Raw genomic sequence first — 13,908 nt, 5'->3', positions numbered from 1 at the left:
ATACATAATAAAGACCACAGAAACAAACACAAGAGCTTTTGCTAGTTTTGGGGAGCAGGTTTGGTTTTGAAAATTTATTTTCAAAAATATTTACATATTTTTGAAAATGTAAATAAACCCAAATCAATTATTCTCCACCTTGTTTCATATTGTTACCTACATAATAGAGATTAAAATACAAAGACATTCGGAAATCACTTTCATGTGATACTCAGTATTTATACAGAGCCCACAGAAATCCGCATTCCCCGAATGATGTGGAATCCATGTCTTTCAAGTTCCCCCTAGTAAGCAAAACTATCACAAACCAAGCCCAATGAATTCAGTCATTCACAGCGTTCCCTGTAGGACTAGGGAACACAGAGTCGCAGAGCGGCCAAATTGCATTTCATTCCTACTTACAAGTTCGTCTCATCTTTTTCCTTTAAATACAAGTCTCTGACAACTTGCCTTACTCTTAATCATCCTACCTCTTCTGCTTGCTTTGACATCATTTCACTGCTTTTACTGTCCTGATCTTCCCTCATTATTATTTATTTTTTGTAGCATCTACTCATTTATATCCCAAATCACCACCAGTGTAGTATTATTATTATTACATCATAGTACTCTTTCTTGAAGCACAGTATGTAAATTTTGTTCTATAAATGGCTGGCAACAAAAAATCCACAAAAAAAACCCTCTTATTCTGAATTACAAGAGATGTTTCTTCTTTTTCCTTATTTTCTTTTCTTTATTTGGTTGTCACAGACTGCCCGTGTGTATCTGTAATAAAAAAGAAAGCCATCCTGCAATATAATCACGTTTCTGATGCCATTGTTATTTTTGAAAAGCAGCAGGTATAACAGCATGAAGTACTACTCTGGAGTCCAAATAATGAGAAGAAAAGTGCCAGAATTCACAAAAATCTAATCCCAATCATAATTCTAAATTAAATTTGTGAAAATTCAGAAACAGATTATTGCAAAGCTAGCAGGACCATCTTTCTCTCCTGCAACTCCAGTAACATTTCATTGCCATCTGTTTTCTTTACATATTAGTATATTAAAGTTCTCTTCTGTCATTAAGTGTAAACATTACTGAAACCAGATGTATTTAAACAATGACTTCTAGTTGTCTTGACAATCTTTTAAGGCAATAGAACACAACAAAATGTCACTAGATTATCACAGTAGGCTATAAACATCTCACCTAATACATCAGTTGTGTTATTTTTCTCATAGAAGGCAGCAGATTTTCTCATGACTATGCATGCACAATATTAACAGCCCAACCTACATCACAAATGCACATACATGTACTGCAGGAAAGTACCAAGTAGTAAACACGCAACATATCCCATCTAATTATCAACAGATCAGAACATCTAAGAGGTTAATTGGATTTTATTTTTTTTTTAAAGTTGCAGGTAAAAATAGTTATGTAAATATTTAGCAAGTGGGAAAAAGACATCACAAACTGAGACTAAAGACACATCATCACAGAACAATTATTCAGGGAACAAAATTCAAAGCACAAAAGCCAGATGCACCTACAAAAAGGCATTCTTTTGCACAGTCAATACATGAAACCTGCAGAATAAACCTAGTTGCAGTAGGAAAACTTCCAAGTTTAATGAAAAGGGAATATAATGTCTTTACATGAAGATGACTGTGGCGAGCTTTTTGTTACTAGACCACTACCAACTAATACAACAACTTGCATGTTTGTATGGAAAGTCACTACATCTGAATAAAGCAATTTTTTTTTTTCCATGCCATCCCACCAGGACAAGAGAGAGGAAGCCAGAAAGGTTTTGGTCACCTTGAATTACAAGCTGCTTGATGGAACATTAATGGCATAATAAATATTCAAAGAAACAGTACAGTAGGACATTAACCTCTCAAATTGATAAATATATCTAGTCAAACATCATCTGAAAAAATATCACAGAAAAATTTAAAAGCTAGGAAACCCCCAGACCAGAACATCTCCCGTAAAATAAGGATCAGAGTCTTTTCCAGCTTTTACTTCTCCAAGCATGTAGAAAGGCCACCAAACAAATCTTTCTACATGACTGCAGTGAGCTCCAAGGTTACTGAAATGGGCCAAGAGTAAAAAGCGGCAAAAGAAAAATAGGAACTAGGATTTATGAATGGTCGTATACAAAAATGTCTTGTACATCTATGAAAAGCCAGGCAGAAACCTGAAGGGATGAAAGAGCAGCTGACAGATACAGAATGACAGGCCACAAAAATTATTCTCATCACCAGTCAGGTCAGGAAAGCTAAAAGGCAGAGAACTATTGTTGTGAAAATAAAAGGTATATTAAACCACATCTGCCTGCAGAAGACCTAAAGAAAGGTTTGTACATTTACAAGAAATCAGATGCTAGATTTGTGTCAGAGAAAACAGAATTTGCAGAAAACGCAGAGTCTATTTTTTGGTAATAATATATTAACAAAACTTGGAGGAGGGCTGAGCTAAATGACTGTGGTGACACCGGCCAGGAGAGAACAAGCAGCTATGTGAGTCACTGGCATAGACGTGTAAGTCAATGAAGGCTGAAGATAATGAAGCAACTATTAAAAAAAAATGACATAGAAGGAATGTCTGCAGAGTTAAGGAAAGGCCTTCATTAAGGGGGACTAATGGCTAGCCTCTGGACAAAAGGCACCACTTCATTTAAATTCTCTTTCCTTCCCTCACATTCCACACACACCCCCTTTTTTATTTTTGCTTGTTTTCTTTTTGATTGCTTCTATTCACAGTTTATGGCTGATAACCTCAACGCAGCCCCAACAGTCTTACAGGCTTTCACAAGAAAACTCAATTCTTATGCCTGTACCAGGTCTTCCAGGCTGAAAGACCATTAGAATGATGTGTATTAATGCAGCTACCAATTGTCTCTAACTATATTTAAAACAAGCACTGTAGCTTGTTCTCAAACCAAATGATTTGTGTATGGTGAGGCGAGGAGGGAAACTTGCTCTGTGTCACTGGTTAAATGAAACAGCTTAAAACATTGCATTCACCTTCTCCCTTTTAAAACATAAATACTTGAAGTACAAATGAAACCACAGGACTCACATGGCAATGCAGCATAACCACAAGAGAATTTCACTGGAGTTCACAATCACACACAGAGGACAGGACTGTGGGGAAAGTAGAGGATTATTTAGAGTTGCTCCTCATTGCTGAGTACTCTGTTCCTCAGATGAGAAGAATCAATATTAGCAAATAAGATGCTCTAGGTCTGGGCGAGATTCACCGCACTTAACTTCAGCCACAAATTAGCTATAGATCGTTATCCTTTAGTTTTCCTCAAGAACCAATGCAGTCGTCTATATCTCTCCAACAGGCAATTCATCTTACTTAAAGACTGGTGTCAAAATCAAATCTCTCTCACTGGTGACTATCAAGGGAGACCAAATGATTGTCTTAGACTAGGCATATCAGTTTCAAACAGCTCAAGACAGGTATATGAGGATATATTACATCCTTACAATTGATCTGAAGGTAAAGGAAGGAAAACTGGAAAAAAAGGAAGCTAGAAATATCACTGCAGTCTAGTTTCAGGCTACAAACAGTCTGCTTTCTAAACCAGCCTGTGCCCTAGAGGCTTATCACCGAAACCTTTAAAAGCTTATTTCTTTTCTGCTTCTCCTCTCCCACTCTTCCAACTGCACAAACACACAGAAACTGGCTTTAAAGACAAGCCAAGTGTCTTGAAGTTAAGCTATTCATCAGACAGCTTCATATTTTAAGGATCCATTAAAATGTTTTAGTACAGCTCTGTTGTATAGGCTCTGTGCTCTTAGCACTACTCCACAATAGCTCTATTTTTTTTTAACCTTAAATCAGTGCTACTCTACAGGTGCTTATAGATGAACTTAGAGTAGGCAAGAAATCAGCTCAGGACAAGTCACATGACTTTAAACAGCATCAGAGCCAGCAGATGAACAAAATTCAGCTATCTCAGCTATCTCCCCTTGACTACTTGAAAGCATTTAAAAGCCCACAGGGAACAATGTAACGCTACACAGAAGGAGATTCAGATCGTACTTCTCCCGAGGAGTTGTAAACTGCCAAGTGAACAAGTCTTCCTGTTTTTTCAGGACATTTGACAACCCAGAGCGTCATGTAAAATAAAAGGAACAAAGAAATATCCCTCTAAACTTTTGTAATTTTGTTAGCAACAATTCTGTCACTAGCACAAAAGATTTGCTGTTTTAGAATATATGAAACAGGGTTGATACCAATTGTTTTCTGCAGATAAACATGAAAACGTATTAGTAACTTAGAAGGGAAGTTAAGTATTTGGCAAAATATTAAAGGCAAAGTTTGGGAAGTGGAATATAACATAACATGATCCTGAGACATTATATGGTACTTCCAAAAGCAGAAAACAACTAATTTTTTATTCATATAGTGCCAGTTTCATTATGCAGCTACATCTATACCCACATTTTAAAGAAGTAAGCTGTCATGTGCACCAGACAGCCCATCCACTTGCTGCTGGAGTTGCTTGGGACCACAATCCTTAGAAACGTGTATCTGACTTTACACTGAGTAAGCTGGATACAAAAAACCACAGGCATTGCAGTGCTAATACAAGATACAGATAGGAAACAACATACATTTTTGATATCAAGTACAAAGTCATAGTCCTAAAGACATGCTGATTTCAAAGTTAGCCTCCAGTCAACAACCTGTCCTCACTCCAACTTTACATCATTAGCAGCTCTCCCCAGGCAGTGGACCTAGGTCACACAGTCCCCTCCTCAGCAGCAGTTTTACACAAGTGAAAAATCTGATGACTTCAGGTCATGTGTCTGTGGTTCATCCTGGTACCTGGAAAGAACAACTTCCAATGGCCTCAAACAGCTACTACTCGTGTTTTTTTACAGCAGAAGTACTGTCTTCTTAGTTGGACCTTCTCTCTGCCTATACTTACATATTGTGTAATACAGCAGGGACTTCAAACTGGGTCAGGGCCTCAAGGCCAACTGTCAAAATACCCAATTACAATATACAACCAACTACTGAAGAGAGTCAGAAAATCAGCTTGAGTATACAACATGCCTAGTACAGCACAGGGAGCCAGTGGTATGTGGAGTACTGTAACATGAAGCAATAAGGCTACACACACATCTTTGAAATTAATTTCATTTGGGAAAGTCTAATTTCTAGTTTCTCCTGCAATATCAGTGACTACCCCACAAATGGCAAACAGAAGAGCAGTACAGAGCACATCTAATCTCTTCTGTCCTCATTTCCATAGCATATAAATAGATGAGTTACACAATGGGAAGGGGAAAGAATCATGTTTATGATAATATAATTTCCAAGCATGCAGTGAAGGGCAGTGTAGCACACCTGGCATGGTCTGAAGACTGCACGTGGGAAGGGAGTCCAACATACAGCCATGCAGAAAAGTAGGGAAAGATACAGTAAAAACAGCAGTTACCAAGAAAAGCCTTAGCAGTTTCATGCAAACTTGCTGTGCATTTTCCTATGCAGTCTTTTAAGCATCAGGCAAACAACTAAGCCTGTTCACTAGAGGTACTGCTGTCTTACTAACAACAGAAATTTTGTTCTTTTCTCACAAGGCACTTCAAAGCAGAAGCTGAATGGCTCACACCACAAATTAATATGCATCTATTTAAAAGAATCATTCCATGTTATACCAAACAAGCCATGGTTTAGGCTGCCATTCAGGCTAGTTCATGACTGACTTCATTTTTCCTTCTCATTTGCCATTTTGAAGACAAAAACATGAGGAAGAAATTCACAAAACTATTTCCTAGGATTTAAAAACAACATACTTGCAACTACAGATTTCTTGGGCTGCTGCTGGGCTGCTGCACCTTTACAGCTTCTGTGGCAAAACTGAAGTCCTGTAAGATGGTGATGTTTGCTTTCTCTCGTTGCTACCTACACGCAGCAAATCTGTCACAAGGATTAACTGTTCACATTTCTGTTTCCACAGGGAAACACAAATAGTACTTAACATGGCTAAAGCTCATGGGTGCTGCACAAGGTTTTCCTTTTGGTTTTACTCAAACATGTCAATTCTTTCCCAACAGGAAAGCATCTCCAACTCAACACAGAACAAAACCTGGGCTCACGACTTTGTGCAAGACTGAACGTATCTGGTCCACTGACAATACATGAGGATTATATCATTCATGAAGCAGCTGCAGTGCAGAGAGGATTAAGCATTAAAGATGCTTTTTTTTACACCTGTAGAAGACAAGAAAATCTTTAAATTTTGCTCTCAAGTACAGGACAAAAACATCTGACAGGAATTAGTTAATGGAGAGATTTGTCTTCAGGCTCTTAACATGGCACCAATGTCTGCTCCATCAGAATATCAGGCATGGCAGAAAGTGACATTCATTCAGAACTTACAGCCCTGCCTCTCAAGATGACAGGCATTAAATGTGTCACAGTGCTTTAACTTTGTATGACCAAAACTAGACAATCAAGATCTCATCACAGAGCCAGAGACTGCAGTCTCATGATTCTCTGTATGGTATGAAACAGAACATAAAAAAATAACCTTATACTAAGTGCTTAGTAAGAGGTCGTCCATGCAAAATAAATTGAAGCTGTATGTCAAAGCACACATAGAAGGGTGGGAGTCATTCAAGTGTCCCATGGGACCATATGGTGCCGTGGCCATTTGCACCCATGGTATTCTGGCTATAAAGCATTACCATTTCAAACATACATACACTTTAAACTGATCTCAATGATTACAGAAAGAAAAAGAGGGGACAGCTGCGATTCATTCTGACCTAGAACATCATATTCAAGACCCAGAATTGAAGGCCACCTTCAGCACAGGCCTAGGAAAAGTTCAGTGATGAATGCAGAAGCAGGAATCTGACAAACCCCTCAAACTGCATTACAGTACTACATGTAGCTTCCAAAGCACTAAGCAAATCACAGAGCAAGAGAAGGTACAGATGGCAAGATGAGCAGCAGCATGCAGATGAAATGGTGCTTCCTCCTACTTCGTTGGCTCAAGTCAGAAACAAGAGACCCCACTGGGCTCTCGGGAACTCTCTCCTCAAAGAGCAGCTAGGTTGGAAAAGAATATTTTGGAAACGCTTCGGTGCTTAACACATTTTATAAAGTAACTCTTTGTATCATACATTGGTCTATTTACAAGTACGTAGTTTTATGGTGATCATGCAGACCAGGCTCTATATGGCTGTCAGTCCTTGGCAGCTTCTTAAAAATACTTACGATTCAACAAAAGGTAAGAAGATATTCCATATGGTCACATTTACCTACAATGTCTTCTTACCTGACTGCTATTCTCTTCCTCTGAAGGGCTGTTTGCACTGAACAAAAGTGAGCATTCTGGGGTTTATCTCTGAAGGTGTCCTTTTCTGCAGAACACAATTCTCTAACTCAGAACCAAGTAGTGAAACGTGTAACCCTTCCATATGGACATCTTCTGTAAAATAGCTTTGTGTTTAAATGGGCTTTAGTTTGGCCTTTTCCCCTTCCATTTTCCCTTACCAATTGCAAAGCTGCTTTTGGTCAAGTTTCAAGACAAATCATATGAATGTGCATTACTGTTGAGTGAAGCCTAAAAAAACCCATTTGTTGATATTAAAGTGAGGGCTTTTTTCCCATGCTTAACAAGCAATCTGAAGTCCGGAAGTCATAAGCTGAAGTGTTAGAAATGCAAGGAGAAAAATCAAAGAAACAAAGTCAGAGTTTCTTGGTTTCCTTCTTTCCGACTGAACTAGTATATTTTCTCACAGCTACACAAACATTGCCTCAGAACAAAAGTAATTCCAACTCAGCAATGACGTTATTAGGATGCCTTACTTTGCAAAGTTTCAAGTTGTAATCTTAGCATAACACAATGGCTCAGATGATGGCTCCCCTGCAAGCGTCGCAGTGCAGTTTTAACAGTCACAGCACTGCAGTACATGTGTACCCATGAGAGCTTTAAAATACCTAGCTTGATAAAAGCTATAGCATAGCTGTAGTCGGAAAGAGTTCAGGATGAACTAACCCTCCCTTCTGGGCAGGATTTGTGGATTATGTTTCCTCTGTGCTGCAACCGTTGTACTTGAGTTAACCTACTTGTATCTGGTTCAAGTGTGCCTATACCACACTGTACTGTAGTGCAAGCGCACATCTAATAAAACTCCCATGGGTCATGTGCCTTGTCTGTCTGTCTCAGTTTTTGTGCCTTGATGTGGTTTAACCCCAGCCAGCAGCTAAGCACCACACAGCCACTTGCTCACCCTCACCATGTCAGGATGGGGGGAGAGGATCAGAAGAGTAGAAGTGAGACAACTCACGGTTTGAATTAAAGACAGTTTAACTGTTAAAGCAAAAACCACACATGCAAGCAAAGCAAAACAAGGACTTCATTCACCAGTTCCCATGGGCGGGCAAGTGTTCAGCCATCTCCAGGAAAGCAGGGCTCCACCACACCCAACTGTGACTTGGGATGACAAACACCATCACTCCAAATGTCCCCCCCTTCCTCCTCCTGAAAAGTCCTTGACATAGTATAAACGTAACTTAGCAACAACTAAAAAAAAATCAGTGTGTTATCAACTTTATTCTCACACCAAATCACCAAAACACATAGTTCTCACATCAAAAACACAGCACTGCACCAGCTACTAAGAAGAAATTAACTCTACCCCAACCAAAACCAGGATATGCCTATTGTGATAGGAATCCTTATACTCGCCACTGTGTTGGCGTCAAAATGGGGTAACTCGAGATCTACTCAGATACACCAATGATTGGGTCATTTGAACACTCAGAAAAAGAGCAAAAACTAAATTACTTGGTAACATCCCCATGTTAACATTGCTGCCACTTAAACCCATCATTCCCCTCCATCTCATATAACATCGTTCTGTGAATGAATGCCATCCTTTTCAAAGAAGAGACACAGTTGACAAGCTGTGACAAAAGATGAAAGTAAAAAAAACCGTAAAAAAATCCCACAATACAGACTTCAAACACAGACCTCAAAGAGGTTTACTTCAAGTGTGTGCACCAAAGGTAAATCACATTTGCTCAAAGGGACAAACAATGCTTTTACCCTACATTGACTCTGCAGGGCTGGGCTTATGTTAAATGTTCAATTGCAAATAAAACAGCAGCTGAACACTGAAGAAAAAACCTTTCAAAAACCCACAAAACAAAACCAAAACAACAAAAAGCTAAACAAACTGCAAAGTAATACCACCGCAAACTGCACCCTTAGTGCCGTCTACTACATGCCTAAGCTTTTTCTCTGATTTCAGAGAGGGTTCTCAGGGTCTACTGTAAAGTAGAACTGAATTGTTCTAGCTCTTCTCATTCCTTAAGAATTAGGAAAAGATCAGAAACTTTAGCTATATTACCCAGTCAAGATATTCATGCAAAGTAATAAGCCAAACGTTTACCAGCAGGGAGACATAAATTTCCTTTCCCAACTAACCAATAGCCAGGAAGACCAGGACTTTAGAAATAACACCTCTATTTTTTTAGCTGTACTTTTAGAACAATATTTTATATTTTAGTAAGTGTTCTGGGAAAAAATAAGCAAATGATCAATACTGGATATATAAGTAGTAGTGGGAGAATAGATTTTGCTAGGTATAATTAAAAATAAGCACCATACCATAAGAATTAAAAATGCTCAGGAAGAGAATCAAAGTGGACAGCTTCAAAAAAAAGTGTGTGCCCAGAAGGCAGGATTGGATCCATTTCTCCAGACTTCAGTTCAAAACCATACATGACTGTTGAGTGAAGTCTGAAGGAATCGCTTGTTGATATTAAGCAAAGGAAGAGTTCTGCCATCAATATCTGTTAAAAGCAAAGACTAGTTTGCTTAGATAAAAACACATTTTGACATATGTATTTTTCTGGTGCAGAAGAGAGATTTTAGGCAAGTTGTAAAGCACACCTCACTAACTTTTACCTTTTATATCTGTATGGACAAATTTCACTCTATTCTTTTTTACTTTCATTCACTAAACTATTCAATTATAAACCCTTAATTCTTGTTAAAAAAAAAAAAACAAAAACAAAAACCAACAACCTGAAAACATTGTTGAGTTTCAACACTGACCTGGCAAAACACAAGCCTTTCAAGCAATTCCTGAAGCGGAACTGAGTACATATGGGTGTGCAAACACACCTTTTAGAAGCTCAGGTCATTTAGTCAGGGAATAACCCTGCTGCAGCATGGCTTCTCCACTTTCCTACTTCAGCCTCCCCTGTGGGTCAGATGTCCATACGCTTACTCTTCACACCACTCTTGCCTCGTCTTCCCAAGACGTGAGCAAGACTGGAAAAGAAATGCAGGCAGAATCTGGGATGCCACTGGCTGCCAAGTGACACCATTTCAGCTGTTCTGATTAGGAACAGCAAACAACATCTCTGCCACACAGGGTTCAAGGTACATTTTGGGGACAACTCATCACTTGGCCTCCATCAGTATAGGATGCACGTAAATTCTGAATGGGGGGCATCTCCTTAAGTAGGGGGAATGTATCAAGTCAGTCCCTGGAAGAAGCCAAGCACAAAATAATCCCAAGATGAAAACCTCCTGCAATTTAATACTGCAGAGATATTTTCTGAAAGTTTCTGCTGTAGCACAATTTTTTTGGATCGTAGCACAACAGCCACAGTGAAAACAGCATTCATGCATCAGGTGCATGGATCTGAGGCTGGAAAGTAAAATCTGTCTTTGGCAGAGTGACAGGAAGAACAGCTGATGGACAGAGAGATTCAGAGGCACCATGCCAGCACCAGAAGGTCAGAGGACCAGAATGGACAATGCAAGCTGGGTCCCTGAGATGCTGTTTGGTGCTGTCCCATCTGATTCTCTGCATAACCTCAGGGAGAAGAAACTAGCTGGAATCAAGACCAGAGTATCTGGCACCATTTTGGAAGGACTGTATCTGCCAGAGACCTAGGGTAACAAAATATTCTTCAGAAAAAAACCCCAAAACCTAAACACCCAAATAAACCCCAACTCTACCTCTGAAAGAATATTTGACCACATTAAGAATTCAAGAGCTTCATCCCTCCTCACTTTGGAGGAAGCAGAAACACTGGAAATATGGGGCTTCCTTCATGCATTAGCCTCGCTGTTCTTTCCTGTGTCCACGCAGAAAGCCAGTTTCTTCCATCTTACAGTTGGCACTAGGCTAATCACAAAGCAGAAGCACCTATAGAAAGCAACCTAGAAAGTAAACTAGACAGAAAATAAATAGCTAGCTTTTAAGGCCACATTTGGCACTATGGCAAATATTTATCATTACTCCCAAAGAAAAAATAATAGCATGAAAGACTTAAGCTATGGATAATACTACTGAGAGAACAGAGTAAAAGACTAAAACCAAATCAGCCCTAACTTCTGGTGAAACACCAAGCTTCAGTTTGCAGCAAGAAAAACAAACATACTACGCTTGCATGTCCACAAGACTATATATATATAACAAACACAAATGAACGCTATATAAAGTAGTATACAAACATGCAACAGGAATATGAGAGAAACTGAACTTACTCTTTAAATTGCTGGTAAACAGAACAACCAAATATGTAGATGACAAAAGACAATGTTGAGATGTCTCCTTAAATAACTTTAAAACTGTTTTCTGCTTCAAAGGTCTTGTGATAACTTAAGAGCCTGCTGAACACCAATAATGAAAATATTTGTTGTACAGTTCAGCCAAGACACCTTTGCTCTTCAAGATCACTTACAAAAAGAACTATCTCTATTCATGCGTGAACCAATATGCCATTCTCTTGACTTTGGAGGCCTCTTAAATCTACCCAGGAATAGACAAAGAAAAAAGTAAGAACTTGCAGTTTCCAGCCAACTTTGCAGAGATGACTCATGTTCCCAAATAATTCACACACTTAAAAATGCTAGCTTTCCCTAAATTAGAGCCTTTTTAAATTATTATTAACAGCATTTTAAAGCTCTGCATATAACTTTTGATACAGAAAGGTTAAAAATAAAGACCATAATTGTTATTTAAAAATACTACAAAGGATACAAGAACAAACAAGGTCAAGGTATTTTAGGATGGCCACAGCCACCCATTCTCTTCATCAATTTATTGTCCAAAAAAAGAGAGGAAGAAGAATTACAACACAACTGGCAATACTACACTTCAAATTTGTGTTCGTAAAATATTTGTATGTATGTGTACACACATGCAGACATGTATTCTACAGAAAACATACTTATAATTATACATCTTGCAGAGAAAACGGAAGAGACTTATCTAGTATCTGCATAGGCAGATGTAGCAGCCAGCATCTTGGCTGTTACAGAGAGTTAAGTCCAAATTGTAAAAAGCTGTTTTCAGCAGTGAAGTGACATAACTTTGCAACTGAAAGATGCACTGCCCATTTGCCACCTGCTCACATGTCACTCCATCACCCCTCACAGTCAGCAATGCCTGCCTCAGGCCTGGCTACCTTTTACAGAACTCTTTGCTTAACAGATTTTGTGCTTTTGGACCTTGCATTAGTAGCAATGCACAATACAGGGTTTTTTTCTGCACACATCCCTCTGCAGTTGATCACGCTTGATTTGAGTGCCTCAGTTTCTGTAAGTGGGATTCAATTTGCCTAAGCCCAAAACATCTATGGTGCATCTATTCACATGTATGTACATACATATGCACATATCCATCCTCCACCTAGGCACCTAATTCATTTCATACTCGTGACAAACAGGCACTTTCAGGGTGGGGTTCACCTTATTGAAGGCAAATACCTGAAGTCAGAAGAATCCTTCTACCGCCCTTTTACCCATCTCTTCCTCTTCACCCTACAAGACATCTGACTAGCTCAGTTAAAAACCAAGGCAGACAAATCTTGCCCTAGCTGCCCAGCCTAAGCTGCTTTATATTTATAAACTTGTTGTCAGAAGATATCGAGCTATCTGAAAAATCAGATACTTCAAACACCAAATCAGAAACCCACCAAGATTTCAAGTGTCCCCAAAAAAGTTTAATCAAATTTGAGAAGACAGATGTAAACTAATCTTCCAAAATGCCACGTATACACAGACAACTCAAGAAGCTGTATAAACAAAACCTTCTATAGCATGATGATCAGCACTGCCTTGGGTAAACACCATGCTCTATAGCTTTACTGCATCTTTGGTATCTAGTTGCTTCAACTAGAAAGGAAAGGAAAGGAAAGAAGCAATTAGACCACCTAAAACTTCCTTTCCTATCAACTAGATAGGAAAAGTAGTAACGTCTTTATTCAAAGGCAGTTGTGTATGGTTAAATTTAAAAGGGACTTCATAGGTTTATTCAGCTACCTGATGGATTATGTTTGTTCCTAATTTCTGCATGAGAACACCTATTACTATGAAGGAAAAACATTACACTTCAGTAATTTCTTTGGAAACAGGAATCATTTTTATGTCTGAGTAGCAGCTCTTCATTGTTTAGAACTGTCTTTAAATCACTCTGTTGAAACATGGTTCTGCTAATTTCAGCGGCTCTGATTTTCAACACCACCTCTCCTATTCAATGTGTCACGCTGAAAGGTTGCTGATGGAACTGTCTACTTTCCAGCATGAAAGGCTATCTTTTTCAGAAATTTCATAGGAGATCATTCTAATTAATTAGTCTACAGTTCCCACACCACTTTATGTCCTTTATTTTTTTTTTTTTAATTCGGTTGTGCAGCTTTTTGTTTGGCTGGGGTTTTTATGTTTGTTTTAGAAAGTTCCCAAAGCTCTTGCAGGCAAAAATTTATTTCTCTCTCTACAAGAGATGGTTTCTGGATGCTTTTGCTACTGAGAATTTTTTTAGCTCTCCAGAGAACAATTAAACAATGACTCTGTTTTCATTCCAAAGCATAATTCTACTTCTGAAAATTTCATTTGACTAACATGATACTGACCACAAC

At 38.7% G+C, this 13,908-nt stretch overlaps 2 protein-coding genes across 6 annotated transcripts in view; one reads left to right on the top strand and one right to left on the bottom strand.

Moving 5' to 3' along the window:
* Positions 1–8,174, top strand: part of KCNC1 (potassium voltage-gated channel subfamily C member 1) — a 129,857-nt gene extending 121,683 nt beyond the window's left edge. Inside the window, exon 4 of the mRNA XM_037402162.1 lies at positions 6,069–8,174. Within this exon, the coding sequence (XP_037258059.1) occupies positions 6,069–6,250 (182 nt within the window). The 3' untranslated portion in view covers positions 6,251–8,174. The remainder of the gene's footprint in view (positions 1–6,068) is intronic.
* The window catches only part of SERGEF (secretion regulating guanine nucleotide exchange factor), a 157,597-nt gene that overhangs the window by 2,737 nt on the left and 140,952 nt on the right, over positions 1–13,908 (bottom strand). Inside the window, exon 11 of one of the 5 annotated variants that reach the window (XM_037402165.1) lies at positions 3,070–3,134. The exons of the other annotated variants lie outside the window; for them this stretch is intronic. Within the exon in view, the coding sequence (XP_037258062.1) occupies positions 3,100–3,134 (35 nt within the window). The 3' untranslated portion in view covers positions 3,070–3,099. The remainder of the gene's footprint in view (positions 1–3,069; positions 3,135–13,908) is intronic. 5 annotated transcript variants of the gene reach the window in all.

This window comes from Falco rusticolus, chromosome 10, assembly GCF_015220075.1.
Source record: "Falco rusticolus isolate bFalRus1 chromosome 10, bFalRus1.pri, whole genome shotgun sequence".
Taxonomy (NCBI): Eukaryota; Metazoa; Chordata; class Aves; order Falconiformes; family Falconidae; genus Falco; species Falco rusticolus.
The sequence above is the reverse complement of the archived record's forward strand: the minus strand, read 5'-3'. Positions and strand labels throughout refer to the sequence as shown.